The sequence below is a fragment of the Lagenorhynchus albirostris genome, chromosome 11 (genome assembly GCF_949774975.1).
Source record: "Lagenorhynchus albirostris chromosome 11, mLagAlb1.1, whole genome shotgun sequence".
Classification (NCBI taxonomy): domain Eukaryota; kingdom Metazoa; phylum Chordata; class Mammalia; order Artiodactyla; family Delphinidae; genus Lagenorhynchus; species Lagenorhynchus albirostris.
In genome coordinates, this window is record NC_083105.1 from 60017738 (window position 1) to 60042212 (window position 24475).

The window sequence follows — 24475 nt, forward strand, 5'->3', positions numbered from 1 at the left end:
TGCATTACCCCTTCTCTACGGTTGGGGTTAGAATAATAAATGTAGGGCGAAATGAGCGAGCTGCTTCAACTCAGCAGTTTGAAAGATACTATTTTTCACAAATCACAAATAGCTTTCGGAAGCCACTTTGATTGGCTAATAAACAAGTAAAGAATGGGAGAATGTCCTATCTGCTGCAGCCGAATGGTCCTCATTCCGGTAATGGGACGGCGGGAGCATTTGGGAGGACGCGTTTCTAAAGAGAGTGCAACCCGCTTGCAATTAAGTCCCCCCATAAAATGGGTTTTGCCTCCTTTTCTCTCCAAACGAGAAAACAGAGGCGGTGGGCACCAGGGGTGGGGAGTCGGGTGCTGCAAGAGGGGGCGGCTGGAGCTCTCTTGGTCTGGCCCACCCGATGCTTCGCATGTCAAGCGATGCCGGGTGCCAGACGCACCCAGCCCTCCGACGCCGGGCTTGGGGCCACCAGCACTACACGGCCGGGGTTGAATGGGACATTGGGTGTGGCGAAAATTCGGCGAGGTTCTTCGAAGCCACTTAGTGTAGGGTCAACCCACTCGGCTACCGGGCCAGCGATTTGTATTAATAGCAATCAGAAGTCCACATTTAAAAATGAAACGGCCCTCGCCGGCCCTCGGAGTGTGGACGCCTGTGGGAAGGCCTGAGGTCGGAGCGAAATGCTCTCTTTTCAGGCCTCCCCGGCGGGTTGCCGGTGTTTCCCGCAGCAGACGGGGTTACCTGGATGCCCCGCGGCTGGCAGCAGGGACCCCAGGTTCCGAAACATTTCCCCCAGAGCTGCTCAAAGCTGTTCCCGGCTGCCTGCAGCCTGCGCTTCCAATCGGCAGCCTCGCTGGGGCCGCAGGAGTCCCCCGTTAATGACGCCTGATCCAATCCTGTGTTCAGAACCACTTTGAGTGGGAGCCAGGCACCCAGATGCGGGTGAAATTACACAAAACTAGAGTCGACCTGGGCCTAAGTCTGGGAAAATCATTGACCAGGGAACAGAGACAGAGAGAGACAGAGAGAGGGATCTGGCCTCAAAAATATTTCAGTCTTTGGGGGTCTGGTTTTTAAGACCAGAAGATCCCTTCCCCTCCCCTCTCCCCCTCTCATGACTGAATCAGATGACTTGTATCTCTGGAATTTGGTATTATTTGACCAGGATCTTACTGGCATAAACAGATTTCTCTGTCTAGGACCCTCCAGGGAGGAGCGAGAGCCACCTTGCCCCCCCCCCCGAGTCCCTTAGCCTTCGACCCTTTATTTTGGGGAATGAGGAGTCCAACGAAGACTGTCCTTCCCCCGCTGTGGCTAGGGTGGGGGACTGTACACTCAGCAGCAGCCCCCAACCCAGGCCAACTGAGCCACATTATAAGGGCAGGGCGGGCTGCCCCACTGCCAAGGTGAAGCCAGGAGCGGGCTTGAAACAGCCAGAACAGAGGCTGGCGTAAGTGCAAGCGGGCTAGGTGACAGCGACGGCTCTGTGCTGGCCACATTCGCAGTTCAGACTGTGGGCCCATGCTGTTGGCATGCCAGTCCACTCCCCTTCTCCTTCCCTCCTCTCCCCTGGGCGTAAGCTTCCTAGCCCCCCAACACTCAGGCTTCTTCCAGCCAAGCCCTCCAGACTGCCTTGAGCCTCACATCCTTCCCACCCTGTTCATGGTCTAGTGCTGGGTGCTGAGTACCAAGGGTTGGCCATGAGGGGCATGTGGAGATGAGAAAGCACACCATTGCCTCATCCTCATCCTGAGCCCCAGCCCCTGGAAGAAAAAGGCCTAGTTGCCGGAGGGGCACAGGGGCAGAGTTTGGGTCTGGGCCCAGCCCAGGACGAGGAGGAAGAAGAGGGATAAGTGGGGAGAAGACGCCTTCTTCCCATTGGGATCCTGGCATCCAGAAACCCACTTTGTTTGGAGCCAAGGTTCTCCCAAGAGCATCTTCCTCCCCCTCCCCCTCCCCCTCTTCTTCACCTCCCCCCTTTCACCTGCCCTCCCAGTCCAGCCTGCTCCTCTCCACGTGAGTGCCCCCAACCCCAAGTCAAATCAGTGGAGGAAACCTTTACCAGAGTGTTGAAAAAGAAGCAAAAGGAGGGGAGGGGGGTAGAGAATGGGGGGGTGTGCTGGGGAAAAAACAACTCAGTCATTGCAGCTTCAACTATTTTTCTCCTCTTTTTTTTAATTATGACTCACGTATACAATACAAAGTACTTGGACCAGAAACAGGGCTGCTGGGACACAAAATCTACATTCATAGCTGGACATAAAGACAAATGACAAAAAATTATTATTATAGATATATTTTAACGTTTTTTTCCTTTCGAGCACATTGCATAAACAGAGAATTCAAGACAGAGTTTACTATACATTCAGTGCAATTTAGTTCTACTCTACTGGGGTTAGAAGCACAATAAAAGCTCACAGGACCGGCGGGCTAGGCAGTCTCAGTTGTTGGGTTTTTCTTATTGAAAGAAGCAGCAACAAACGACAGCAAAACCGCATTACAAATACTCTCAAAGCGGGATTTCTTCCTATAGGTAGTGATAAAATACGTTGGAGGTTTCTTTCTTTTTTTTTATTTTAAATTTTTTCTCTTTTTTTCTCCCATATTAGGATGTTTTTAAATTTCTCTTTTTTATTTTTTTCAAGATTATTGCAGGTTCCCTTTAGGTAGTATGTTAAAGACTCATTATTATTACCAGTATTATCAGTATTATTATTATTTTCATGATTATGGTGATGTCTGAGTGCTCACTAATGCAGCTCAGAGGAAGCTGGGCCCAACAACAGAAATTAGACAGGAAAGGGGAGGGAGGCATGGGCCCGAGTGACCATGGGATGGCTAGGTAGGATCTTAGTGGGTGACTGCAGGCTCCTATCTACGCCGTGGAAAGGGAGGGGGGAGGGGGAGACCCCATCTGCTTCAGGTTTCCATCAGGTTCCTAGAGAAAGTCAAGGGAGTCTTTCTAAGCCGGGGAGCCCCAGGGAGGGAGAGGGGATATTCCTCGCTATCATTTAAAAAATGTCTTTGAACATCTTCCCTTTCTTTTCCTTCCTTCCTTCAATTTTCTGTCCTTTGGGAAAAAAAAAAGTCAATCTAATACACTAATCCTAGCTTGAAAACAAAGCCGCCACGAGTCTTCTTCTGCAGTTTGAGGGGGTTCCCCTCTAAAATAAATACCAGAGAAGCAGGGAGGTGGCAGGGTGGCAAGACGGGGCCGGGAGAAGGGGCAAAGACGCCAGGTCTCAGACCTTAAAATCCAGGCAGGACTAAGAAGGGTGGGGGGACGGACAAGTGTGTGTGTTGGGGCAATGACTGAGGCAGAGACTCGGAACTTTTCGCTGTGTCTCGGTCTCCCCCCTCCAGTCCCCAAACAAATAAAGATCCGGGGAAGTCCAAAGGTAATAAAACCCGAGCTGCAAGTATCTGACAGGTAGTTGGGGTTTTGAGTGTCATTCTATTCTCTATAAAAGCAAATGACAGTCGTAAACTTCTCAATTTATCCGCTACCATAAAACGAAACTTCAAGGGAGTTGCTAAAGGCGGGGGGGGGGGTCCTCTCTTTTTTGCTCAGTCCTTGTTTTCTTCCTTTTCCTCCTCTTCTTTCTCCTCTTCCTCATTTCCTTCTTCCTCCACCTTCTCCTCATCTCGGGCTCCCGGCAGTTTATCCTTGTTGTTCTCCTTTTTCCACTTCATCCTTCGGTTCTGGAACCAGATCTTCACTTGTCTCTCAGTCAGTCCCAGGGCGTGAGAGACTTCAATCCGGCGCTTTCGTGTCAAATAAGGATTAAAGAGAAACTCCTTTTCTAGTTCCAAGGTCTGATACCGGCTGTAAGTTTGCCTTCCGCTGCGCCGCCCCGGAGCTGGACAGAACAGAAGCCCAGTCTGGTTATGTTTGGGTGGGGGCCTGGCTTTCCCCTGTCACTCTTCCTCCCCTGAAGTCCCCCCTGTGGTCTGCCCAGTTCCCCTCCCTCCTGCAGAAAAGGCAAGAGTGGAAATCAGGCAAGGGCAGGAAAGTTTGGGGGTTTGTTTTGGCTTGGCTCCACCTTGGGAGGTGGGGGGGCAGGGACTGGGGTCTGTCTGGAAAGGAGGGGCTGGCAGAGGCCAGGGGGGCACTGTAGAGTCTCCCCAGGCCTGCAGTCCCAGAAAACTGGCCCTTGCAGCTTTGTTCACAAGTGCAGAGGGGCATTGGGTGAGCAAGGCTGGGGACAGAGTCTGTTTCCAAAAGGAAGGCATAAGGGCTGGGGGTGAAGAAGTGGGGCTCTGTTCACTGCCCTTCCTCGGATCTCTCTGCCTAATGCTTTTCCAGAAGAAAAATAATTGATCTCCTGGAATGTATCACTGCTTGGCCTGACTGCTAACTGGAGACCAGCAAATAAATCACGGGCCATCCCCACTGGAACTTGTCGCCTTCTCGCGTCCCCTTTTACTTCGAAACTGGGCTCTGAGGGGCCACCCTTGGAGGGGCTCATGACCTGACCTGCCCTGAGGGTCTCAGGGAGACCCCGCAAGCCTTTGACTGGGGACAGCTTGGCGAGGGTCCCCCAGACCACAGAGCTCTCTAATCTGCATGGCCTCCATCCTTTCTGGGACTCTTTTTTCTTCTCCTTGACTCTCTCTCTCTTCTCTCCAACTGAGGGAAGTAAAGCAAAGTTGGGGTAGTGGCCCTAAGGCTAGCTCTCTGAGAGAAGGTGGTGGGTGCCCCAGACAGGCAGAGCACCTGTCCTTGGGGTCCCGCCACCCTCTGACCCAGCTAGGGGAGGGAAGCAGGGGTCTCCCTTCACCCCAAGACAGCCTGGCCACTGTCCTGGACTGAGGCTGTCTGCCTTATGGAGAAACTGGCTTGCTCCAAAGGCTGATAACCTCAGGGTCCCCGGCCCCTTCCCAGCCACCTCCCCAACTTTGACTAAAGATGATGAGAGGGAGAGAAAGAGGGGTGGAGGGGAGAGAGAGACAGACAGACTGACAGAAGTGGAGAAAACGTTTTTTTTAACCCTTTGCACCCAGACACCACCTTTTCCCCCACCTTCACCCCAATCCCCCAGGCGAACTCCGTGCCCCACCCCCAGCTGAACCTCCCAACCTCCAGAAACCCACTCACGCCCGGGGATGGGGCCCGAGAGAGCCCCAAGCCAGGAGGTAAAGCGAGGGCAGACAAAAAGGAGGCAAGGGCGGGGGGAGACCCCGGAGCGCGGGAGACCAAGGGGGAAAGAGAAAAGGCTTCTCACCGTGGGGTCTCATCCATGGAAACATGAGGCTGGGAGACGAGTTTTGATTTAAGTGGCCTTGTCCTTCGCTACTGTTAGTGTTGGCGGAGGATTTACAGTCGGGATATTGCACCACGCTCGCCTCTTGCTGAGCCCCATAAAGGGACTGTCTGGGGAGCGCCTCGTAGCCATAGAATTTGGAGGCGTCTCCGTGGCAGCTCAGCGAGCATGGGTTCTGCTGGTAGCCCGAGTTGGAGATGCCCGAGGTGCCGTGGTGGAAGAAGTCTTGGACGTGGTGCGAGGCGTGCTGGAAGCCGGGCGCCGAGCCGCCGGGCCCGTACACCAGCGCATGGCTCCGGCCCACGCTCTGCGGGAAGCGGCAGTCGTAATAGGCCGGCTCCAGGGACTCGCCGCCTTTGTACTTGGAGAACAGGGGGTTGACGAAGTAGGAGCTCATGCTGGGCACATGAAAACCCGCCGCCCTCTCCCCTCTGGCTCCCGACTCCCCCGCCCGGGACCCCGAAACTGCCCTCCCCCCGGGGGCGATCCCTAGGCCGGCCGGCTCCCCGGGGCGGCGGGCCGGGCTGGGCAGGTGGGGGGCGCCTGGGTGCCGGCGGGGCGGCGCAGCTCCCGGGCTGGGCGCGGGCGGCGGCGGCGGCGGCGGCGGCGGCGGCGGCGGCGGCAGCGGCAGCGGCAGCAGCGGCGGCGGCTCTCTTCACTGTCGGTAGGTAGAGCTCGCGCTCTCGCACTTAGCTCTTTCCTTTAACAGCCCGGGCGAATTCCTCAATTCCTCAGACTCCCGGCGGTGGCGGCGCTTACACGCGATTCGCGTTCATCAATCCACGACATGAAGACAGGCGAGAGGGAGAGAGGGAGAGAGGAAGAGAGGAAGAGAGGGAGAGAGGGAGAGAGGGAGAGAGGGAGAGAGAGAGAGAGAGAGAGAGAGAGGGAGAGGGAGAGGGAGAGGGAGAGAGAGAGAGAGAGAGAGAGAGAGAAGAAAGGGAGGGATGGCGGGCGGGTGGTAGAGGGGTTCAGGGCTGGGGGGGACCTGGAAGAAGGGCAGGGGAGGAAGGGGGAGGGATGGGGGTGTGGTATGTCGGGGGGTGGTGAGCCAGCTCTAGCTAATGACTAGGGCCAGCTTTTCCAAGGTGCGCATTCAGATTTGAAGGTGCCTCTCCCCCCTTCTCTTTTCCTTCCTCTCAGAGAGAGACAGAGAGAGAGAGATACCTGAGCCAGCAGGTCAACTCAGGTTACCTCAACAGGTATAAGACCCCCCCGAGGGGTTGAATGCCAACAAGAAAGTTGCTCCCCTAACCCCCAAAGATGGGCTCCCCAGGGGTGTCCTTAAGTCTGGGGACTCTGAGGAAGAACAAGCACATCATATCCCCAAACACTTCAGGCATCAGAACCCTCCATGACTCTTGCCCCTCTCCAGGGTGGGAAGCTGCCCTGTCTTCCCTAGATCCTTTTCTCTTGCCTGCCTGCGTGCTGTGGGTAGTGGAGAGGGCCAGAGGCCGGGGGCACTCCATATACCCAGTCAGGGCTGCACTGACCCTTCAGACACCAGCTCCTGCCTGGGCTTGCCACGAGCTTGCTGGAGAGCAAAGCTGCTGGTGGGGACAGAGAAGGAGAGGGCAGCTGGTGGGTCCCTGGCTTCTGGCTGGGCTGATCCAGGAGGTTTCTTCTTGGGAGACCCCTTGTATCTGGGTTGGAGGAGACTAGAGCAGGCCTCTTAGCTGTCCCCACATACCCTAACCCCATAGGAAATGCCAGTTCAGCTAGGAGGGGCCCCCTGGCTTCACCACACACACACCCCTACACTTCCCCAGGCAGGCTGCCCAGGCCAGGATGTGGATGGGAACTGTCAACAGACACTCTTTAAATATTTACCCACACTTTCTCTGGGGGGCTTCCCCCATCCCCAAGACTGGGTAAATTCAAGTTAATTCTAATGGATAAAGGAACCTTATTCCATCAGCACCCTTTCCTGGCCATAAGCATGTACAATTATGTGGACTTCACCCAGACAGAGAGAAAAGGAAAAAGTCTGAGAGCTGTGGATATGTGCGCTGTGTGCAGGTGAATGAAGAAGAGCAATAAGAATGATTTTTCCGGTCCTCCCCCCTCCACAGTGTGTGAGGTTCTCATACACAGGGCAACGCGGGGCCATACTCGGGATCCACACGTACTGTATGTGCTACCTTCCATTCTGAAAAACATCAAATGCATGCTCACTCAGCTATCACGCATGCCGGGAAGCACCCCTGTCACCTCACAGACACTGTGCACACACACGCACATCCGGGCACATATGAAAATAAGGCCTGATCAACACACATGCAGCTTTAGCCCTTTGCATCATGAAAAAAAATTGCTACCTATTTTCCTTCCACATCCTGGGGTTTCAGGGCTGGATGAGGTAGGAGGCGGTTAGAAAACGAGATCTTTTTCTTCCCCATCCAGAGCCCAGCTCTGGGGATGGAGGAAGAAATGAAAGTGCAGGGGAGGATGGTGTAGAGAGAATGAGCTTCCCCCTTTTGTATCTAAATAATTGCTGAGGAAATGGCCACTCTCAGTCAAATTCCCAAAGGACAGTCACTGGTGGCCCAGCAAGAGACGCTTCCAGGATCCCCTGAATTTGGAAGAAACTAGGGACCGCCCAAACTCTGTGACACCCAGAACTCTGGCCCTGGAGCAGCAGGAGGGGAGGGTCAGCGGAGGGCCGTGCCAGGGCTGCAGGCCTCCCCAGGGTCCAGGGCAGTAGAGGGCATGACAGAGGTCTCCTCCACTACCAGAGCACGCCGCAGCCTTGGTTCTGGCCCTGCCTTTTCTGAGCCTGTTCTGTGGCTACTGAGCTGAACGAGACAGACTCTGGGCTCCCAGCTTCTAGGTCACTGGGGACTGTCATAAATACTTTCTCCTCCCCTCCTGGAAAGAGGAGGCTGGGCAGGCCGGATCCGCTCTGGGGCCTGCGCCTTATCTTTTAGGGGCTGGGAGGATATCTCGACACTTTATGGTCCAGCGAAAACCCTGCCACAGAGCTAGTCTTCCGGGCCTTTGTGTCCTGGAATGCGACTGTCCCGAGTGTGCTGCCAGCACCGTCTGCTCCGAGAGCCCACCAGTCCCGAAATCCCTGGTTGGACTTGGTTTCCCCTTTCGGGATGGAGCGGGGGGCGTCCCTCGCCTTTTCTTTCTTTCGTTCATTTGATTGTTTTTTTTCTTTTATACGTATCTGGTTGATTTCGCTCCGGGAGCCTGGAAATAAAGGAACCGCAAGCAGCCATCCTTGCTGGGGCGTCTCTGTCCCTCGACCCCCATCCTTGCTGGGGCGTCTCTGTCCCTCGCCCCGAGGCCTGCACCGCCCTCCTAGGTACCACGGATTTATGTTCGTTTGTCCGGGTCATTCTGCCTTTTCGTGTTAATTACGCGCTGCCTGCTTCGTGCTTATCTCCTCCGCAAAGCGATTATTTTCGGCGCCCGCCCTCCTGAGATTCCCGAGTCTGCTGCCAGAGCGAGGGCCCACCTCCCGCCGCCACTCTCGATTTATTTACACCTCACAGGTGAGAGGATTGATTTGCTCAGAGCCAGAGAGGCCGGGCTGGGCCGGGGCGCCGGGCCTTCTCGTCGCTGCTCCTCGGGGCCGGGCCTCAAACGTCAGTGCGGCCAGGCCGGCCGGGGTCACCGCCGCCGCCTCTAACATTGAGCAACAGCGCCACCTCGCGTCCACTTACTCCAATGCAGTCCAGCCGGGAAAAAGCCAACAGCTTAGAGCAAGCAGGTCCTCAGGCTTGACCCAAAGGTGGGAGGTGGGAGGAAGGAGTTTCCAAATGGGTGCGCGTGAGAGGGGTCCCCGGAAGGGATTTCCCTCCGGACCGCTGCTCTTTTGTTTTCTAAATTCTCGAAATAAACCTTGTCAAAGGTTTCACACTATTTTCTCTTTCTGTCACCCTCCCTTCTCGCATTAAGAGACACTGTGCAAAGGAACTGCCGCGATTTCCCTCGCGTTCAGGCGCATTTCTGGCCTCGGAACACCTCCGCGCACGCAGATGCACGCCCCGAAGCTCCCGCGACCGCCCGCCCGCGGCGCGCACCCTAAACTCTTCGCTCCTCTTACCCTGCCGCTGGCTCCGCACCGCCTATTCCCCTGCCGCCTGCAGGACTTTGGGGTGGGATTCTGACTTCTCCTGGCTCTTTGCCCCCTGGTTTGTAGCCCATCCCTCTCTCTCACGCGCGCGCTCTCTCCACCTCTCCCTCCCAGCCAGTGAGGTCCTGTTCTCCGTGGACCATAGACAAAACATTCCTATAATCCGATTTCAAAGGAAAGAGTGTCCACCTTATTTAAACCATAAAACAATTAAGCCCAGACGTCTAGCCAGCTCCGCGCTGCTGTTTTGTTCGGCCCCATTCAGAATCCAGCGCAGGGAGACAAACAGCGCCATAAAAGAGGCATTTCGGGGCCGCGGAAATGTACCTATCCTCTGCCTTCCCAAGTGGAACAACATTTAGGGTTTTGTGATTCTGACAAAGGAGCAGAGGAGAGGTGGGAGGAGAAGATTGGGGCAGGGGGGCGTTTGCAAGCCCCTCTTTCCTCCCCAGCTTTCGTTTCTTTCCCCAGATGTGTGTTGTGTTGTTGTGGTTTGAGTTCACAAATGACAATAAATAAAACTAGAATCCAATCCTGACCTGCAGGCTGGAGGCCGAGCTGGTACTGAACAGTGGGCTGGACCGGGTGGGCCTGCTCTGGATCCCACGCTCTGCTCAGGGCCCTCCTTCCTGCCCGGAGCAAGGCCGGCTCAGGCGGGCCGCAGGAAGCAGGCCGCGCTGGCGGACGGACGAGGGGAGGCGACAGGGCCTTGGAGCAGGGGCCGGGTGGAGGCCCGGAAACGCCGCCGAGCTCGGGCCGGAGAGAAGCCTGAGTCCCGGCGGTCAGGACCGAGGGAGACGGGTGCCTTGTCCTCCGCCCGGTGCGGAACTGCGGCCAGGGTCCCAGAACAGTAAAATGGCCCAGAGGAGGAGCGAGGAAGCGAGAAAAGAGAGAAAACTACAGGCAAAGCACCTTCCAAAAGGACCGAGAAAACAATCGCTTCTGGAATTGGGGAGGTCTCTTCTTAAGCGGGGAAAACGAGAGGAAATATTATCAAAACAAAATGTTCACCTCTTCCCACCTTCCTCCAGCCCCCGAAATTGGAGTATTTAGTAGAAGGAGGGGGTAGGAGATTCAAATGATGGGGAAGGGGCTGGTCCCTACAAGTGCCTCACCAGTCCTGTAAGGTGATGCCATGGAGGGAGCTGCACGGGGACTGGGGTCCCCAATTATTTTCTTCTACGGTGGTATTCCCCAAGTATTCAGAGCAACACTCTGCACCCTCGCCAGAATGGGCAGCCCGAGATATTAAAGGGCTATATTTCAAGCAGTCTGAGTTTAATAGTTTCCAGATTGGGGGATTTCCGAGAATGGGGGCGCCGGGCCGAGTCATACCCGGCAGCTTGAGTCTGCTTCTGATTAGCAGATGAAAACTGCCGGTTCTGGGGAAGGCGCTCTGGGGTGCTACGCAGCCAACCAGCCCCATTGGGCTGTTACACACACATCCCCACATCCTTGCCCCTTGGGTCCCACAGCCACCAGAGAACACCCCACTCCTGGCTAATCCCTGACCAGCTTCTTTGGGCCCTAGCTGCGCCATCTCCCAGAAATGCTGCAGCCGCTCAGCATAACCCCGTCACCCCCAGATCAACATTCAAACTAAGCACCAGAGAGAGAGATTGATTAGAAAAGAGAGAACCAGGAGGTGGAGAGAGAGAGAGAGAGAGGAGCTGAGAATACATTGAGAAGTAGAAACTAAATCTAATTCTGATTCTGGTTTTGCCATCTTTATCCTTCCTCCCTGTCTCTCTTCCTTCCTTTTCTTTCTTTCCCTCTTTTTCTTTCTCTTTCCTCCCTCCCTTCCTCCCTCCCTTGCCTCTTTTCCTTCTTTCCTTCCTTCCTCCTTTTCTTCCCTCCCTACTCTCTCTCTGCATCTTCCTTCTTTCACTCTCAATGCCCAGTGCCTGTCCGGCTCCCTGAGGCCTGCTGGGCCTTCTTCCTCCTCACCATTCACCACACACCCTCCCTAGCACTGCTCCCCCCCCTCCCCACAAGCCATCCCTCGAAGCACCGATGCAGCCGGGCAAGAATCCAGCCCGGGCCCTTACCCAGCACCCAACTTTCATCTTTACCTATCTCTTCTCTCCGATCTCATGTACTCATAAATTATTACAATTAATTACAGCCAGGGAAAACCATTCATGCTGTGCCCCCCACCCCCAGGGACTCCATCGAGCTACCAGGAGACTCACAGGCAGCCAGCCTGGGCAGGCACAACTGGACCCGGGCCTCGGCAGCCTCCGCTGCACCCTGGGAGCCCTCAGCCCCATCACACCCTGCCTGGAGAAGCGGCTGGGGACTTGCCCTTCCGAAGCAGAGGGAGCCCCTTGCCTGGCTCCCGCCTCCCCGAAAGGATCTAAGCACTTGCTTCCTCCACGCCAGAAAGCCTGAGAGCCACAGGGAGGAGAAATAACGAGAACTGGATACGGTTGGGTTTCTGGTTTTTTAAGTGACTTCGATATATTAACACAGAGCTGTTCTACCACAACAAACAGAAGCACGTTACAGGACGGACTCTGGGGATGAGTTGACACTGCTATGTACACGCCAGAGGCGCTGGCCTGAGCCGCCGGACCCAGCCTGCGGCATGGTCCCCGGCCCTCGCCCCTCAGCTCCTGGGCTGGGAAGCGTTCTTGTGTATATGTGTGTGTCTTTTTTTTTTTTTTTTGTACAAAATCTGCACTCAGAGCACCCCAGGCCTGGGGAAGGATGGCCCGGACCAAATACAACACAGGAGAAAAAAAAATAGAAATATAGTGATTCAAGTACTGGCTTCTCTGAAGAAAGGAGGAAAAAAATCACATTTGTGTGTGTCATTTATTTCATTTGCGCTGGGAGAAGAGAACGCGGTTTCTCTCCCGGCCTCCTCCTCCTTGCTGGGTAGAACTAACTAAAACACCAATTTCTCAACACTGAACCCTCCCAAATCTCGCAAGAGTTTTCCTTTTCCCTTTCCCTTTTTTTCCTTTTTAAGCCGATTGGCTTTTCTCTATCTTGCTCATTCCTTTTCTTTTTCGTGCTGTCTCCCGCCTGCGTCGGGGTATTTTTGTGGGTTTTTTGTTTTTCCCTTGGCTGTGCCGAGGCAGCAGGCTGCGGCAGGGTTTAGGATTGCTCCTTGTCGGTTTTTTCTTTATTCATCTTTTTCATCTTCATTCTCCGGTTCTGAAACCAGATTTTGACCTGCCGCTCGGTGAGGTTGAGAACCCGGGCCACCTCGTACCGACGGTCCCTGGTTAAATACATATTGAAGAGAAACTCCTTCTCCAGTTCCAGCGTCTGATACTTGGTGTAGGGGCAGCGCTTCTTCCTTGTGGAGCGGGCGTGAATCCAGTTGGCCACGGGGTTGCCTGGAGGGCCAAACACAGGCAGGGGTCAGTGGAGCCCCTTTCCAGTCCAGGACGCCTGGCACCACCACCCCAGCCTCAGCCAGGCTCCCCAAACCCAATAATTGAACCTGAATTTGGGCACATTTTACTTGAGGAATTTCCCCCCTTACTCCTTTTGCGTTCTCCCCCCTCCTCATCTTCCCCCTCCTCGGTTTCCAGCACCTAAAAACGATAGGAAATCGAAGCTATCAAAGCCTCTACAGTCTGGTCCTCAGCTTCAAGAGTAGTAATTCGAGAATATCCCCATAAAAAGTCCAAATTCCCAACCGTTTCATAGGCCCATAAACGCTTCTCTCTCTTGTTTTTTATTTTTATAGCGAGGTCTCTCTCCTCCCCACTTCCCTCCTCCTCTGCCCCCTCCCATCCTCCCAGCCCACGACCAAGTCCTGAAATTTCAGCAGTTCTGCTTCCTGACCCTGAGAGTCCCCAAGCCCCTCACTACCCTCTCCAGCGCCCCATCTCCGCTCTCTCAGAATTCAACCCTGCTGAGGCGAATTCTCAGAGTGATGCTGGGATGGGAAAAGCCTTTCTCCTCTCCCCAGGGAGCTGCTGGCCTTGGAGACAGGCTCCCCTATATCTTAGCTTCCCTGTTTGGCTTCCAGTGCCCCCTCCTCCTGCCAGCCCCAGGACAGGCTCTGCAGGAGCCAAGCCTCCAATTTCAGGTTTATGGGAGTAGCTGAGGGCAAGGAGGGAAGCCTTCAGAGGGGTATAATTAGGCCCTGGCCCCTTATGGGGCTGCAGGAAAGGATTTCCTGCAACCCCCTCCTGGGACTCCCCCAGACACTTCCTCATACCCAGGGGCTGCACCCCTTCCCCTGCTGTTTCCCCTTCTTTCCTCTTTCTCTGGACCTGCAGCTCTCACCTGTCCCCCCACCTCACCTCACCTCACCTACCCCTGCCTTTCTTTGCAATACTCAGAAGGCTCCTGTTTCCCTGATTGGCGTGTGTGTGTGTGTGTGTGTGTGTGTGTGTGTGTGTGTGTGTGTGTTGTGTGTGTGTGTGTGTGGTGTGTGTGTGTACAATTCTCTAATGGGGGAGATACCGCTTCCCGCTCCCCACTCCTCCTCCCTGACCCCCATTCCCATCCCTCTCTCCTGCAGACACTCAGAAGAGGGCTCTCAAGTTTAAGGAGACTGGGACCCCACTTCTCTCCCCCAACTCTGGAAGTCCTGATCTCTCCAAGTTCCTAGGCTGGGAAAGCCCCCAGACCCCTCACCCAGGCTTCCTGGGGGAGAAGCCCATGGACCCTCTGTTTTATGCATCTCTAGTGGAGTGAGGACCCCTACACTGCCTGGGAGGTAAGGGGTGGCTTTTCTCCTTGGGGTTATTTCCTCTCTGCCCCCAGTGTCCTCCCCATCTCTCCCCCATCCCACTCCAAACCATAAAATGAACCTTGCCCCCACCCCATCCCCTGGCCCTGTCTGCATTTCTTCGAAAGTTGCGACTGAGCCAAAAAGCCTGGGCCGGGGTGTGTGGGCGGGGGTCTCATCAAAGCCAGCTCCTGGGAGAGGAGCCCCCTTCAGCCTTCTCCCAACCTGGCTCCCTGGGCGCCCTTCTCAGACCTTCCTGCCCCTGAAAGCTCCCCAAGGTAATTCGCTTTTATTGAGTCCTCACCCCCTCGCCTTCGCCCCTCTCCCGCGCTCCCTGCGCCGCTCGGAGGGGCTGTAATCTGGCTCCCCCCGCCCGGCCTCCCCTCCCCTCCCGCGCGGGTTGTAAAGGAAAATTGCTCCCAACTTACTGGGGTCCAGGTCGGCCTTCTCCTCTTTGTGCTTGCTGCCGGCGAGGGCGTCCGCCTCGGGCGAGGGCAGGGTCTGCGGGGCGCGGTCGCGCAGTTCCCCGGGCGAGCCGTACATGTAGTCCGGGTAGCTGCGGCCGTCGCCCGGGCCGCAGTCGGCGCGGCGCCCGGGGTAGGCGTCCGGCTTGAGGGCGTAGTGACGACCCCCGGCCGGGAAGCTGGGGAAGGAGACGGCGCCGGACAGCGGCTCGAGCCAAGTCCTCATGTAGCGCGTGTCGGCGCCGAGGTGGGGCTGGGGGCCGTACGGGTGGTAGACCACGGACGACTGCGAGGGCACGGGCGCCCACGACGTGCTGAACACGGCCGGCTTGGGCGCGAAGCTACAGGACGGAAAATCGCTACAGTCCGGCACCAAACCGCTGGGTCTGGCGGCGGCGGGGTGAGCCCCCGTGGCCGGAAACCTGGACGCTAGGAGGTCTTCATTGTCGTGAGAGATGAGCGAGTCCACGTAATAGTTACTGATGGGCCCCGTCGCCGACATCGTAACAGGGTTTTACATACATAAGATTATTGTATGAACTGTATATGTACTTTTTATCTGCTCACAGAACAATCAAGGCAGGTAATTATTTTTCCAGCCTTTTCCCCGCAGCTCATTGGCTCCCCGGCCCCCACGTGATCGTATTTACCCAAAAATACGGCGCGGATCAATGCGCAGGGGCTTTTTTTCCTGGCTTTTTTTTTTTTTTTTAACCTTCTCCCACCCTCTTCTCTCTGCTGATCCCCGCGACCTGCGTTTTCCTGGGGGTTCGCAACTCTGGACCCAAGGACCCGGCCACTCCCTCAGGACAACTCGCATGTCAGCAGAGAAGCCCCTGGCTCGTGTCCACCCCTAAGCAGATGGCCTCCGCCCCCACCCCCGGGAAGATTTCTTGATGGGGTGCAAGTGCCACTCCCCGAAGCCAGGGTTTCCGGACCCCCGGGGCCGAGCTGGGTGCGGGAGCCCCGCTGGGGCGGAGAGGCCGGCCGAGGTAGGTGGAGGAACTATTTCTTGACGTAATCCGTCTCTGTCGGCCCCGACGCTCCCGCAGTCTCTGCGCAAGCCGAGATCAGCGATTGTCAGTTCCGAACGTGGCTTTTAAAAATACGTTTTTAAACAGTGTGTATGTATGTATTTCTTTCAGGAGCAGCAGCAGCGAGGGAGGGAGAGTGGGAGGGGACTGGGGAAGCTGGGGTGGAGGGAGGGAAGGAGGGGAAGGGGAGCGTCCTTCTGCCACTGGCCAACTCAGCCCCCCAAATTTGGGGCAGAGGAAGCTTGGGGAAGGTGGTCCGCGGGTGGGAGGGGTAGGACCTCGGGACCTCGTACACCTTTGTCACCAGAAGTCCTCGCTTGGCTTTGGCACAGATACGCAAACGCCTTTATTTTAAATTTATTGTCTGTATCTATCTTTCTTTGCCAGCCTGAAGAAGTGGAGGAGAGACCTACACAACTTCAGTGGGGTATCCCCATCCCGTCTTCCTGCTCGCCCTCCTTTGCCCCCAACTCCACCTCTGAGACATCCTGCCCTCCCCCGCCCCCCAAAAAGAAGTCACGCCAGGGCTCTGTCTGCAGAGAGCCAGGGTGAGAGCGGGCAAGGCGAGAGAGCGACCTCGGTCGTGGGCAAGTAGCTTGTTTTTACGTCCTTCAATAAAAATTTTATGAGGATCATTTGATTGTTCATAAATGTGTCTTTCATTAAATAAAATTGTAGGCTGTTTTTGGAACGGGAAAAAAGCTACAGAGGAATGGGAGAAAGCAATTTCTTTGGAGTCAGACACAGGAATTCTGGAGGGGTAGTGTGATTGTAGGGAAGATCACACAACTTGGATTCCTCCCCCCAATAAGTTGGTCGCTACCCTCCTCCTTGAATCTGGGGTTCATTGCCCAGCCCTCTGCTTTCCATCACACTGTCCCATGGTGGTTTAGCAAAAGTGGGCTTTAGGCAAGCAGGAAATTCTCAGTGTGGGTGCAAGAGAGGGGGCAGGGAAGTTGGCTGGGGGCGGGGGAGGAGAGCAGGTGATGTCCCCAGAGACAGATGTACCCTAGGCAGGGCAGAGTGAGTTTGAAGGAGGGGTACAATTTCAGGGTCAGCAGGGAAGAGTCCAGTTTGCGCTAGGGGAAATAGGCAGGAGCTGAGGCTAAGACACAGGCTCTGAGGCAGCAGGGAAGGATGAGTTTTCCCAGATCCGAGACGCCTGCCCTTCTTTCCCCTCTTGTCCCCAGGAAGGGACCAAATGCCAGGGGTGGGGGGCAGAGGCTGCTTCCCCCCCCACCGCACATCTCTGTCGACCTGTCTCCTCTGGGGAGGAGAAGGGCTAGAGAGAGGTGTCCCAGAGAGTGTAATATGTGTGTTTGGGGTTGGGGGAAGTTGAGGGGGAAGGATAGATCTGCAGCTCGAAGCACTGACCCCAGCCTGCCAGGCCCCCTCCCCAGTCCCTACTTACCCCCACCACCACCCCGGTTATGTCCTTTTCGGTCTAGCAGGGCTGGGATTTCGACGCATGGGGGGCGCGTGACGTGAGAAATACCCGGCTGGGGAGAGATGACCCAGGACCTCAGCCACTTTACCCTCGGCTCTGATTATGCTCTCCTGCCCCGGCCTGGACTGGTCTGGGAAATCCAAATTACACCAAGAAACAGCATACCTCTTTGGCCTTGATGGAGTCGGGTTAGCTGTCAATCAAAAATTCTCCCTCACTAGTTCAAGGAAAAGACAGGAGATTCCCGTTCCCCTGCCGAGGCTTCCTCCAGATCCCCAGCGCCATCAGCACCTCCCCCAGCCCAGGCGGCTGGGGACCCTGCCTGGCTCTGGGGTGACTGCTGGCAATGCTGAGCAGAGCTGTGTAGCCGTCAGAGGGCCTGGGGCCAGACTGCGACCAAGGGGACATCAGAGGACAGAGCCCGAGACAGCCTGAGACAACAAGATTGAAGCCCGGCGCCAGGCCCATAGAGAGGAAGGGAGGAAGGAAGGAGGGAAGGAAAAAAGAAAATGGATTAGGATAAAAGAAAGAAAGAGGGGAGAAATACAGAAAAGAGGGGAGGCAGGATGAAAAGAGGGGGAGAGCAGGGAAAGGAAGGCGTGCAGAGAGCGAGCCGGAGGAAGGGCGGTGACAGGAAGGCAGGACGGGGTAGGGCGCGGGCTGGCCGAGCAGCCGTGGCATTGTGCAGCCCGCTGGCTGGCCGGGCCTTTGCCGCGGGACCCGCTCCGGGCGCGGCGGCCACTTCTGCCTGGACACAAAGGAGGAAGAGGCCTTCTCTCCTGCCTCTCCCGGGCGACCTGCTGAGGTGGGTACACCAGGCCTCTGGGATATAGAACCCTATCTCGGCCCAGGCAGCCGCCCGGGCAGCTGGGAGCTGAGCCACGGACTCGTCAAGGAGCAAAGGAGACATGAGGAAGGAGAAGGTTTCACACCCGCTCCTCCTCTGCGTCTTCGCCAGGGAACAGAGCCCATCTGTCCCAACCTCAGTCTTCTTAGAAGAAAGATGCCCCTACAGCCCCTCTCCTGTGGGCCTCTACTATGTGGGAGAGACCCCAGACATACTGGCTGTAAACAGATGCCCCTTTCTCTGCTACCCACTTCGGTCACCGCCTTCTTTTCAACTCCTGAGCAGCCTGCCCACCCAGCAGAGGCAGCAGCGGTGGGGCAGCCTGGATCAGCAGGCCCACGTACTCTGCTGCCGTCAAATTCCCTGTCAAACTGAGGGGAGATTGTCGCCTTCATTTCGGAGAGTGAACTCAGACCCTCCTCACTCAGGCACAGACACAGCTGTGGATCAGGAAGCAGGCCTCGCCCACAGCCCCCTCCCCACCAATGCCCCATTTTGCCTAGGCCTTGCTGAGAGAGGCAGCCAGGAGGAGGGGGGCTGGAAGAGGCTGGGAGTCCCTGAGTTCACCAGGCCACCAGGCCGAGGTCCCTCGGGTTCCACAACTGCATGTGGGTAGTGCCCCCCTTCTCCGCATTTGGAGATGGGGTGGCAGGTCAGGGCTCCGAAGCAGAACTCCAGGCTCCCCCCAAACCCACGCTTGGAGGTGTCGGGGCACAAAGGATGTGGGATCACCGAGCAGGAGGGGTTTGTCTTCCCAGGTTCAGTTACGCCTGCTGAATCTCCTGCCCGCTTCCCAGCCTCCCTCTCACCCACACCACTCCCTTCAATTTTCCTCATCACCGATGGGGAACCCAAGGGACCGGAGGCCACTGGAAGTCCCTGTTGGGGACGGGCGGGGGGGGCCCAGCTTTAGCTAGCAGTTGTGCATCCACTCTAGTTCTGAGAGCTCTCTTCTGACCCCAGAAGACGGCACTGGGCACAGGAGAGGCCCCTCAGGGGGCGGAGCACTCTTACTGCATCACCTCAGACCTGGACAGCTGGGACCACAATCAAGCTAGCACCACCGTGGGAAGGACAGACAGACAGAAAGACAGGCAGGTTAGCCTCATCCCCTCCCCTTGCCCTGCACCTCCCTTTTAGTGATTTAAATCCCCTCTGGTTCAATCCACACCGCCAAATTCGGATTAAATTTAAAACAGACTTTTCCCGGTCCCCCAGCGGGTCATCCCCGAGCCCAAAGGCAGGGCGCCCGCTCCCGGCTCGTCAGTGCGGAGGAGGCTGTGTGGACTCCATTTGCTTTCATTTTCCTTCTCCCCCTGAAATGGGCTCAGTTCACCTCTCTGCTGCCCTCTCCTCCTCCCCGCCCCCTCCTTGGTTCCCCTCTACTTTCCCCCCTTTTCTCTCCTGATCCCTCTTTGTTGGGAAAAACACACCCACACACACAACTCCTCCTAGCTCAGGCCTGCGCTGGAAGCAGAAACTGAATTCTCCTGGCCTGCGGCGAGGAGACCAGCGTCCTGCACCCACCCCAGGTGGGTACCCGGGATCCCTACACACTAGGAGTCCAGCCGCTAAACCCAGCAGGAGTGAAACCCCCAGGGGCTGTGAACGTGGCCCTCTCAACGCCACGGCCTACATTCCCACCGGCCCCCTGCCCAGCCGCCCCACAGCAAACGGGGCTATTTCCAGCTCCCCCAGCCTGGTCCGGTTTCCCCGCCTGGGGAGTGGCTGGAGGGGGAGCGGCCCCAGAGCTAGGGGTGCTCTGCGCTTGAAGCCCCCGTGGCCTTGGGCGCCTGGTTACCCGATCTTTGTGGGACGTGTGTGTCGCAAGGAAATTTGCAGTGACTTTGGAGCCCAGACTGAGGAAGCCGAGGTGGCGAAAGGAGAGACAATAAGGGTCCGAAGTACAATTAAGGGGCCAGAGCCGCTAGTCTCTCCCCCGCCTTCCCTGCCAGGCTAGGAGCTGTCTGGCCTCAAACCTCAGGGCAAGCCGCGAACCTGGAGCCGGAAACTCAGCCCACGGTGGAGGGAACCAGAGGATCCGGCAGCCAGAAAGCAGGAGGAACGCTCCCTCCAACTTGGGCGCGCACCAAGCAGCTCCGCTGAGTTGCAGAGAATCCAGTGAATGAAAGTGTACATTCCGACGAATTTGCCCGATTTTTTCCAGCCTTTGGAAGGACAGCCTAGGGTTTGGGACGTCTCAGACGGACGGACAGACAGGTAGCCAGGCAAACCGCATCTCCGGAGGCAGACAGACTCACAACATGAGTGTGAGCCTGAAATCAAATACAGGTTCAACATTTCCCAGGCCTCTGTGCCAGGCCGGGTGAGCGCCGATCTCCCTACCTTCTCTCCCCTCCAGGGCGTTGGGCAGAGACCCGGAAGCCTCGGTCCCTCTGGCTTGGTCCAATCCCGCCTCGGGAAGCGCCTTCGTTACCTGCTCCTCGGCTCCCCACGGCCACAGATGCAGGGAAGCCGCCTCCGCCGGGGGAGGGAAGCCCCGGCCACCGCAGCCGCCGCTGCCCGCCCTTCTTCCCTCCCTCCCTCTTCCTCGCCCTCCCTCCCTCTCTCCCTCCCTCGTGCTCTGCCGCTCGCGGGGCCCTCCCGCGGGCAACCTGTTCTGGACCAAATCCAGGTAGCTCCGAAAGAGACAAAAAAGAAAGGACCTCTTACGTGGAAAGGAAAGAAAGAAAGACCTTTAACTGCATTTATTTTTCACGCTCTGACCCTTGGTGGGCCTCAGTTCAGACGTCCTGGGCCCGGCCCTGCAGCTGCAGAGGTGTGCGGGGCCTGCCGCCTCGCCCACGCTGGCCGCCGCGCCCCGCGCGCTGTGCGCTGCACACTCTGGGCCGCCGACCCCGCAGCCCAAACGCCAAACAGACCTCAAGGTCCTTACTACAGACTCAACCTCCGGTTGCCCGCCTCGCCGCTGGCCTCTGCCCAGAAGCCCGCTCCGCTCCGTCTGCGGCCAAAGTTCACACACAATCCACCTTGTTCGTGCTCTCGCGCCCGGCCGGACACCCTTCCTAGCCAAGGCGCCCACTGGCCACCCTCGGGCCGCGGCCTTGCCCGGGGCTGCAAACCTCCTCCCCTGCACGGGACCCACACAAAGCCCAGTGTCCTGACGCTCCCACCTGCAGCCCCCTGTCCCTAGCCCCGCTGCCCTTCACCTGTTCCCAAGAAGGGCTGCATCTCCGAGCGAGCCGAGGCAGGCCGGTGGGCCCGGGCGGAGGGTGCTGGGGAGCCGAGGTCCCAGGGAGGCCACAGAGGCTCGGCCGGCTAAGCCGGAGCCCCCGCAGGCAGGCGAGAGATCTCAGAGACCAAGGCTCTCCTTGGCGAGCTCTTGCCTTTTCCTCCTTCTCCTGCAAGTCTTAAACACTCCGAGAGTTCAGCTCTATAAATCCTGCTCCTCTTTCCCATATCATAATTAAAAAAAAACAGTAGGGGAGGTTTTAACTTTTATTGCGATTTCTGGAGTTGGGCTGCGGAGCATATATTAAGTTTACGCTTATGCACTCTCGGCGGGGAGGGTCCTTTAAGAAATAAAAATCCATCTTAATATCCACAGACGAGAGATAATTTTTTCCCTCCTCTTCACGCTGTTTCTTTTGAAGACTCCCTTCCAGCGAAGAGAATAAATAACCACCATTGCCTTAGCCACGATCCATGGCCCCAGGGCCCCTTGGTGGACTCTGGCCATCAGACTGGCCCTCACCTTGGCCCTGTGACAATGTACCCCATTCCCCAGGATACGGGGGGGCCACCCACCCCATAAGCCCACCAGCTCTGAAACAGATATTGGGGCAGAGAGACCCAAAGCACAGAAGTCGTTCATTGGTGAATTTCGGCCCATCAGGGATGCCGTCTCCAAGCCAGGCCCTCCTGAACACCCAGCCCCTGCCTGGGACTCCCTTCACTCCAGCTGGCCCCGGGCTTCTGACAGCCTGAAAACTCAGAGACTGCTAGGGGCTCCCAAACTGGGGAAGCCCTTGCCTGCCTTGTACCAGGTGGCCTTCCTCTCTGAAAACCTCCCCATTTCCCCGGGAGCCATAGGGCGATTTGAGCACTTCCTTCCAAGGGAAGAGATTTTTTTCCCCTACCAAGGGCTGGGGGACAGACAGAAAGACTGACAGTTTCAGCTGGGGAGAAGGAAGGCCCTATTCCCATTTTCTCCTCTAGTCTCCTTTGGGTCTCTTCGTACACGAGAGAGAGAAAGATACACGAGTGTGCACAAAAATATATACAGGGGACCTGAGAGAGCCTGGAGGAGATAGAGATACAGAAACAGAGACCCACACTCATCCAAGGTTACGTATAAGCCCTCAGCAGGCAACTGCGTGAATACAGAACTCCATGCATATACTGTGTTCCGGGGACATGATTTTGTTCCCTTGTCTGAAAGTCTATAATGTTTTAATAATCATAATAATTCCAAAGTAAGAGAACCGAGAACCTGGCTTTCTCTTTCCCAGTCTCTCTGAGAACGGGGGTGTATCTCCCCATTCCCCCGGGTCCTCCCCAGTTTTCTCTGCAGGCAGCGAAACCTCGCTGGCGAGCCCTCTCTCTAGTAACCAGGACCAGAATTGAGCAACCAGAGGGGCCGAGGAGGGGAAGAAGCTTTGCAAAGTTGCACACTGCTTGGATTCTCCCTAACCCAGACCCTCCCCTCCTCCTCCTGGCATCAGCCGACAACCTCCCCAGCAATATGGTAATGGTGGGCGCTGGCAGCCTCCAGACATTTCCACACAGCGCAAAGACGAGCAACTGCCTGACAGGCACAGACACAACACACCAAGGCCTACGGGCAACAGACAGCTAGAAAGAGACCAGAGCCAGATTCCTGCCCTGATGTTTCCCAGTAGGGTAGGTGTGGGGGGGTTCTACTTGGACTGGATGGCTTTCCTCCAGCCTACTAGCACCCTAAATGTGCCCTTCTCCTGGCGACGGAGATATAGAAGGGGAAGGCGAGGTGGCTGAGCTGCTGATCAGAGTTCCCCAAGTCTTAGGACCCCAGGCACCCCACTTTTCTAAGGAGAAGCTCCAGCCCCAGCCGACTGGAGGCAGATTTTTTTCCTTGGAGGTGGAAGGTAGGAGAAGCTAACTCTTCCAGAGACCCCTTTCTCTTTCTGTGGTCTTTTCTCTTTTAATCGTCCTGCCCCACCCTGCTACCCAACTGAGCTGGCCCGCCAGGCCACCTCTTACTCAAATTCCTGAATTTCCTTGGAATTGGTTAGACCTTCTTTGTCTGTCTGCATCAGCTGGGCCCAGGAAACAATAGCTGCAGGAAAAACTCCTCTCCCTCAATCACGGGGACGGGGACAGGCTGAGGAGTGGAAAGGATAAAGCGGGATTCTCCAGACTTGTGGTGTAGCCCCACTCACAGCTAGCCCGCCTCAGCCTGTACCCACTTTGCCTTATCTAGGAGGGGGGCTGGGGGCAGTCCCACTGGGGAGGGTAGGAGCGGGATAGGTGGGTTGGGGCCCTCGACGATAACCGACTGATGTAACTCAGGCAGTTTCTTGTTGCCGAGTTCAAAACTCAATCCCAACAACATGAAACTACCTAAGCCACAGATCAGCTGAGCGAACAGGGCGGGAGATTCAGCTCTGCATCTATCAGGAGAAGGGAAGGGGGTTGGGGAAGGAAGAAATTCAGCCCCATCCCCCTTTCCGCCCTCACGACCTCCCTAAGGACGAGAGAGTAGACTTTGGGTGGCTGGGTGGGTAGGGGATCTGACTGCCTCATCAGCTGCTAGTCTAAACAAATCGCTCAGAGAGACTCTGGTGAAATGGGACCTCCAGCTGCCAAACCCCCGCCCCGCCCCCAGCACCGCAGCGGAGCTACCCCCCTGCCTCTGGCCCTGGCCCTGGGGGAAGCTGGAGTGTCCTTCCACTCTCCAGCTGGGTCCCCTGTCTTGCCCTTCTGGCTCTCCTGTGCTCTCCTCCTAGATTCCCTCTGATCTTCTCCGTCTCTCAGCTGGACTCCGGCTTCCCTTCGTCTATGTGTGGCCGAACCACTCCAGAGCCTCTTCCGATCAGGCCACTTGCCTGGCAAAGCCCCACGGCCGGGCAGAGTGGGGACCGAGAGCCTGGCTAAGGCTCACATCCAAACCAGCAGAAAGCAGGAAGACCTAAGCTTCAAGCTCCAACACTCTCTAGCCCATCCTCCCTCCGCTTCCCCCAGCAGACGGCCAGAATGAGAGACGTCTAGACCCATGTGTCGAACTCAAGGAGACCCTAAGTGACCGAGTAAAGAAAGAAGCCCAAAACCACCAATTTACCCCTTTGACCGCCGAACCCCACGGCAACGGGGCTGGGGACGGGGAGCTCACGGCCACTGCCCTCCACCGCGAGCCGCCACAAGGCAAGCCTGGGCTCTCAGCAAGCGCGGAAGCACGAAACACCTTCCACCCTGCTCTGCCCACTGCGCGCTGGGCACCTGGGGACGCCGCTCTTCCCCACTCCAGCGCCAAGAGAAGAACAAGAAACCGCTTCTCTTACCTTGTCGCTGCCTCGTCGTCGTCCTCCTCCTCTTGCCGCTGCCCGCGCTTCTGCTGCTGCTGTCGAGGGGGGGGTGGCTGAGCTCCTTGCCCCCCTCCGGCGGTTAAGTTTATTCCTTTCCTCGGATAGGTGGGGGGCTCTTGGG

At 56.7% G+C, this 24475-nt stretch overlaps 3 protein-coding genes across 3 annotated transcripts; 1 reads left to right on the forward strand and 2 right to left on the reverse strand.

The window, feature by feature from the left end:
- Positions 1-2161: 2161 nt before the first annotated feature.
- Positions 2162-5809, reverse strand: HOXC8 (homeobox C8). The gene is made up of 2 exons (XM_060166018.1): positions 5220-5809; positions 2162-3854 (listed from the first exon to the last, which is right to left on the reverse strand). The coding sequence occupies exons 1-2, from the start codon at positions 5653-5655 to the stop codon at positions 3562-3564; spliced, it is 729 nt and encodes a 242-aa protein (XP_060022001.1). The 5' UTR covers positions 5656-5809; the 3' UTR covers positions 2162-3561.
- An 88-nt stretch (positions 5810-5897) lies between these two features.
- Positions 5898-12134, forward strand: LOC132529481 (uncharacterized). Its single transcript, XM_060166019.1, has 6 exons — positions 5898-5922; positions 6402-6460; positions 7177-7277; positions 8453-8568; positions 9165-9364; positions 11506-12134. Exons 3-6 carry the CDS (start codon positions 7198-7200, stop codon positions 11731-11733), a joined length of 624 nt encoding a protein of 207 aa, XP_060022002.1. The 5' UTR covers positions 5898-5922; positions 6402-6460; positions 7177-7197; the 3' UTR covers positions 11734-12134.
- On the reverse strand, positions 11772-15963 carry HOXC9 (homeobox C9). Its single transcript, XM_060166017.1, has 2 exons — positions 14467-15963; positions 11772-12689 (listed from the first exon to the last, which is right to left on the reverse strand). The coding sequence occupies exons 1-2, from the start codon at positions 15002-15004 to the stop codon at positions 12445-12447; spliced, it is 783 nt and encodes a 260-aa protein (XP_060022000.1). The 5' UTR covers positions 15005-15963; the 3' UTR covers positions 11772-12444.
- Positions 15964-24475: the final 8512 nt, after the last annotated feature.

Coding starts and splice junctions, on each gene's coding strand:
- HOXC8 (XM_060166018.1), bottom strand. CDS start 5,655: ATGAGCTCCTACTTCGTCAACCCCCTGTTCTCCAAGTACAAAGGCGGC. Junction 3,855..5,219: donor TCCATGGATGAGACCCCACG/GTGAGAAGCCTT, acceptor TGTTCTGTCCAG/CTCCGGGGCGGCGCAGCGGA.
- LOC132529481 (XM_060166019.1), top strand. CDS start 7,198: ATGTACAATTATGTGGACTTCACCCAGACAGAGAGAAAAGGAAAAAGT. Junction 7,278..8,452: donor GATATGTGCGCTGTGTGCAG/GTGAATGAAGAA, acceptor TCGCTCCGGGAG/CCTGGAAATAAAGGAACCGC. Junction 8,569..9,164: donor GGCCTGCACCGCCCTCCTAG/GTACCACGGATT, acceptor TCTCGCATTAAG/AGACACTGTGCAAAGGAACT.
- HOXC9 (XM_060166017.1), bottom strand. CDS start 15,004: ATGTCGGCGACGGGGCCCATCAGTAACTATTACGTGGACTCGCTCATC. Junction 12,690..14,466: donor GAAGGCCGACCTGGACCCCA/GTAAGTTGGGAG, acceptor TTGGCCCTCCAG/GCAACCCCGTGGCCAACTGG.